This window comes from Ambystoma mexicanum, chromosome 4p (genome assembly GCF_040938575.1).
Source record: "Ambystoma mexicanum isolate Mex_15411 chromosome 4p, UKY_AmexF1_1, whole genome shotgun sequence".
NCBI classification, from domain to species: Eukaryota; Metazoa; Chordata; class Amphibia; order Caudata; family Ambystomatidae; genus Ambystoma; species Ambystoma mexicanum.
Window position 1 is genome coordinate 298,905,135 of NC_090927.1, and position 6,000 is coordinate 298,911,134.

At 43.2% G+C, this 6,000-nt stretch overlaps 1 protein-coding gene across 1 annotated transcript in view; it reads left to right on the plus strand.

The window, feature by feature from the left end:
- The window catches only part of MRPL19 (mitochondrial ribosomal protein L19), a 170,601-nt gene extending 167,890 nt beyond the window's left edge, over nt 1-2,711 (plus strand). Inside the window, exon 6 of the mRNA XM_069605848.1 lies at nt 2,376-2,711. Within this exon, the coding sequence (XP_069461949.1) occupies nt 2,376-2,597 (222 nt within the window). The 3' untranslated portion in view covers nt 2,598-2,711. The remainder of the gene's footprint in view (nt 1-2,375) is intronic.
- The last annotated feature ends 3,289 nt before the right edge of the window (nt 2,712-6,000 follow it).

The following is a 6,000-nucleotide window of genomic DNA, read 5'->3' on the forward strand; positions in this document are numbered from 1 at the left end:
CAACCTTCATTTCCTCCAAAGCTGGTTTTGGAATTTCATTTAGACAGAACAGAACCGTGTGTTACCACCTGGTAGCCCCATATGCACTCCAATTGGGAACAAAACGTTTTCCCAAATTTTACTCACGGGTCTGTCTCTCCAGTAATCCCAACACTGGGATCCATAGGGGAGTACCGACTACCACCAGTTACGTTTCTTACAAGAAAAATATTTATGAACAATTCACTAGTGTTGCTCTCAAACTGAGAGAGGGTAAACTTTAAATATGCAATTATTAGGACATTGTTATCTTTCTCAAGAAAGAACGTAAATATGCAGGGTTTTTTTAATACAGAAAAGTAAATCATAAAGAAGAGTACAATTGTAAACCAACAAGTACCCCACACTTTGTTACAGAGAGTCCTATATTACATTCTCAGAGTAGCTCTGAAGTAATGGTTGCTACTAACAGAAAATAGGAAGAAGGAACATTTTCAAACCAATTTGCAATGACTAGTGTTCACAACAATCACACTAGAACATTGTTTTGAGTAAATCAGCAATGTCCATTTAAATGATTCCAAACAGCACCATTGAATTCAAACAATTGCCAACGCGTTTCGGATTACTACAGAACCCATCCTCAGGGCTATGGTTGCTATTTGTTCCAACTCTTTCAGGTTTCCCACAATTCTGATTTCTATAAAGTAACAAGAAAATACAAAAATTTCAATCACTAAAGATTCTTAGGATACTAAACACCATCAAATCACATGTTATTGGGAAAACCACCGACCTCGTGGCTCATCAGCAGTGGATAACAGGTAGTAAAAACAGGTTAGCTGGATCGCAGTGCTTCACTGAGACCGGCTACAGATTTGTGTCGAATATGGGAGTACCCCGTATGGGAGGAGAGGATGGTGTGTCAGGATAAACCGTGGACTGCATCATTGTCAATTAGCATCAAACTCTAGAGATCTCAAAATTAGTGCAATGTGTACATAATCTCAACATCCCACGCATACTACAGGGTCACCAACAGTTTTAAGATGTGCTTATCTGACCCTTGTGCATTTATCGCTATATATGGCCAGCTGTGGGTGAAGGTGATGGAATTTCATTTAACAGAGAAAATAGTTATGCCAGCTTTTTATCCACCTCCTCATCCTTCCATGGCCGAAGAGAGACTGCATCAGTTATATCCTAAGAGAGCTTTAAGTTTTTATTTTAGCAGGCTTACTGATGTCAGACAAAACAACCAACTTTTTGTTGGCTATACTAGACACAGGTTGGGACAAGCTGTTACCAAACAGACGTTATACCAGTGGATCATATCAATTTCTGAATGTTACACTTAAGCTAGCAATGATGTCCCTGATAAATTAAGGGTGCATTCCACAAAAGGGGTAGCTACCACTTTAGCACCTTCAGAGAACGGTGCCGGATATATGCAATGCTGCACACCTTCTCTAAGAATTAGGACCTAGATTCCTTGTACAGTTAGGAAGCTAGATTTGGCAAAGCTGTTCTTCACAGCGTAAATCAATGGCACATTCTTTAGTCCCACCTCCATCTATGAACTGCTATGGGAGTCTATCAAAAATGAGGAGTTCGTGGGAGGACACGATCCATTAGAAGAGCAAATTACTTACCCCTGGTAATGTTCTTTCTGATGGATGTTTCTCCCTCGGATTCTTCATCGCCCTCCCAACCTGCCCCTCAAACCTTGGCTGGCGTTTCATTGATTTAGACCTTCCTCTTTCAACCTCTGGGTTCTCATTTGACCCCTGAGACGGCTGTGCAAGAAGAAGGGCAAAACATGAGGCAACGAGTGCCGTGTGTGCTGTTTATACCAGTGTCAACGTTGCGGCTGAGAGCAGGATGGGAGCCACCAAGGGAGCTTGAGTCGACGATGCAAGGTGCCCACTGCTGTCAAAGTTTCCAAAGCTGCATGCGGGATATCGAATATATCCAAGATGAGGAATCCTTGGGAGGAATATCCATCAGAAAGAACATTACCAGGGTTAAGTAATTTGTTCATCCCAAAAGGTGCACATTGTTGTCAGATTCATAAATTGCCACATCTTCCAATTTGGAGCGTCCCCATAGGAGAAACTTCAGATATTTCCAGCACATGATGAAACATGGGGAAATGGTATATTTGCAGCCTGCTAACCTAAAGACAAGACTATACAAGGATGTTTGTTAGCTTGAAACACAATTTCTCGACGTGGCTACTCCATACCTGACTACTGTAGCTCCATGTCCTATGGAGAAGCCTCATCTTTTGTAGACTGTGAACGTACTCTTTGGTTTTGTTTGATTCAATCACGTACATATTAACATGTTTCATTGTGTTCTGCAGTTTTATAAAGCAATCTCTAAATTCCTTCTAGATAAAAGTCAGAATGAAGCCTAAACCGTGGTCGAAACGCTGGGAAAGACCCAAGTACGATGTTAAGGGAATAAGGTTTGATCTTTACCTGAGTGACGAACACATGGAAAAAGCAAAAAAGACTGGCAAGCCGTGGGAAGAGTTCGACATGCTCAAGATATATGATACCACAGAGCTTCAGGAGAAGATCTGGAAGGAAGTAAATGAAGGGCTTAATAAGTGAATAGATGTTCTGTATTAATCGTGACTATTTTGTGAGCAGCTAATGATGAACTGGCCTCATTGTGATGTTTGCACTGTAAATATGTTGTAATAAAGTTATAATGATTGAATAAAACGTGGTCTGTTTTTAATTCTGTAAACCTAGAACATATTTTTTCAGTTGTTGCTTGGCCTGTCATTGAATAATTCTGCCAGCTATCACGCCACCATTACAATGTGGATATCTGCCGCTCCCCCCAAGAAGTGCCCTCATATGCTTGTAGAACTACCCTTTGTCTTGTTTATCCCACCCTCTTCAAAAATGACAAATCATTATCATGTCTCCCACTCTCTTCATAGGAGCTTAGAGAGGGGGCCAGGTAAGTTCTCTGTTGAGAGTTCACTAAAATTGACATTTTAGGTCTCAGTCGGATCATTCAGCAAAAAGCCCATACAACCACAAAGTGACAGAGGTTGAACAAGCTGATTATAGGGATGTTTAAAGTTTTACATGGAGTTTTTCCCTTACCTGCCCGAGATGCAGCAGTGCCATATGGGTTGTCTTAATTGCCATCCTGTATCAAGGAATTTACACATTGTGCTTATCACCGAGACAAAACAATGCATTTGAGTAGCATTTTGTTCAAACTAAAACTACCACCTAGCATTTGCTATTTTTTTGGATGCAGTGTGTTGGGACACTTTGGTAAATCCTCCAATTACCACAACTTCTTAATTAGATAACGTCTTAAAACCAAATAGAAAGCGCAATGAGCCAGACCCGAGGATGCAATTTCCGGGAAAGTTGCCAAATGGGTTTATCGTAGGCCAAGTATTTCTCAGTGCCAGGAAATTAGGAGGGATTTCAGTAACTGGTTGCCATGGTGGAAAACGTTCCTCCACTTTTATCTAACTTTAATATAACTTGGGTAGAACCTATTAGTCTCCAAGACAGTCGGAACTTGAAACTAATCCATTGCAGTGGCAAATGTGCATGGAGGTTGGCCAACCTGTCAACTGAGTGCAAATTTAGTAGAGTGCAGATAGGAGAGGCCTGTTGGAATTGGCATTGGGTGCTTATGAAAGTAACATTCAACTGGGGCCTGGTCATCCATCCAGGAATTAGGCCTTGTTTTGCTTACTGAAACTAATGTGAACAAGTGTTGGGCATAATGGAATAGTGCAAGAAAATGCTTACTTGACATACATTAGTCTCTGCAAACAAGCTATAGTGAATTCCGGCCTGATGTGCTAACTCTGCGTGATGAAGGAGGCTTTGCTGTTGAAATGGGGCATACTGGAATTTGGTATTGCTGTACTAATTAGGTCTAATGGAATTATATGGCCATGATGTGCTAACTAGGTAGAGTGGAATCTGAGCATACTGTCCCCAATAGGCCACTAGTTTCCAGCCTGGGGGTGTTAGCCAATCAGCGTCCCTGAACAGTGATCAGAATTCCCGGGTATAAAACTGCAACCCATGACCGCAGATTGATGCTTCCTGCATGCCGGGCTGCAGGTCTTATCCTTGCCACTCAACTCTCCCAGCCCATCCCTCCGTTCCCCTTATTTCAATTACCTGCTGGCCCTATTTCTGACGACACCTACCTCCTCACACCATCTGCCACAAGAGGTTGCCTTGGATAGAGAGAAGGGATTCTCTCCCAAATCCCTATTTCTTTCTCCATGATGGCCATCTTTTCTTTAACTTTTTATTGATTTTACAACATATATAACTCTTTCCCCTCTCCCCTACCCTCCCCCACCTCCTTTCCTTATTCACTTTTTCCGGTGCAATGAGTTCAGTGCATGTCTAACAATTTGAAGCGCTGGGGGCACCATTGTATCTGAAAATCATCCTTGAAGTTCAAGATCTCTCCCCAGTCTTTCGCAAAGTTCTGCAGATTGTTCTTTGCGTAAGTGGCCCATTCCAGGGCCACCGTTTCCCACACTTTGCGCAGCCAGTCTTGTATTGTGGGAATGTTTGGGCTCTTCCATCTTTGTGCTATGATGGTCATTGCTGCCAAAGTCAGTACAATCCTCGTCTTCTCCCGATTTTTGGGTTCAGATTCATTCCCCCTCATGTGAGGCCTAATAAGATGTATTCCAGGGGTCTGCCTCCTCCTGTCCCAAATGCCTGGATTTGCGCTAGTTGTATTTCCCGCCAGAAGGGCTCTATCTTGGGGCATCTCGACCATAAGTGTTCTTCAGTGCCCTGCTTGCCACAATCCCCTCCAACACTCAGCGGGCACTCCGGGTACATATTGTGTAGGCAGGCAGGTGTATAGTGCCATCTGTAGATGATTTTTTTACCAGGTCTCCTGTAGCTGAGATGCTCTTGCTAACTTAAGAATCTTTCCCCATAGTTAACCCCATTCTTTCTTTGTAATCTCCTATCCAAGTGCCTGCTCCCACTAATGCATATATGGCCATTTATTTCTAGGGGTGGTGTCTTCTAAAAATGCTATACAAGTTGGATATCAGCCCTTTAGACCCATCATTCATCAATAGAAATCCCTCAAATGCTGTTACCTTTCTAGTGGTTGCCTCCTTAATATTTGGGTTTGGTACCCAATGTCTTAATTGAGCCATTCAGTCTCTTCCCCCTCCCCCAGTGTGCATTCCGGTTTACAGTCTACGAAGGAGCGGATGTCTTGTACCTGAAACAGATCCTGTATCACCATGCATCTTCCCCCCTTCCACTGCTTGAACACTCCTTTTTCCCTAATCACTCTTAATTGTGTTGCATGATACAATAGTTGGGTGTCCACAAAGACCTCCCTCCTAGGGGACATGAGCAGGTGCCTATTAATCCTAGCCTTCTTACCTTCCCATATAAAGTCATTTGTCATTTTCCTCATTTCCCGGAAGAGACTTGTGGTATTGCCTGAAATAAGTATAAGATAAATTTTCAATGCCGCCATCCGTCCTATCCAGGATATTCTAAGATTCCTTCATATCCACTTCAGTAATGGCAGGTAATGTGCTACGTACCATCCCGCTCGGGTCGGCGTAAATTGGATTCCTAGGTATCGGATCCCCCCTGGAGACCACATGAATGGTGTTGATGCCCTCCATGCGTCCTGGGCTCCTTTTTCTAGCGTGAGATTCAGTTGTTCCGATTTGCTGATGTTAATACGTAGACCTGATGCGTCCCCAAACCTCTCTAGTAATGCCCTCGCTGCCTGGATAGATTCCTGGGGTCTGGTGAGTGACAACATCATATCATCGGCAAAGGCTGCGACTTTGTGTTGCTGCCCCCTGAAGGTTATCCCCTGTATCTCTTCCGTTTCCCGTACTGCCTGAAGGAAAGGCTCCAAATATATTACCTAAAGCAATGGGGAAAGTGGACACCCCTGCTTTGTTCCCTTGCCCAGGCGGATGGGTTGCGACATCTCCCTGTTAATCACCAGACACGTTACCGG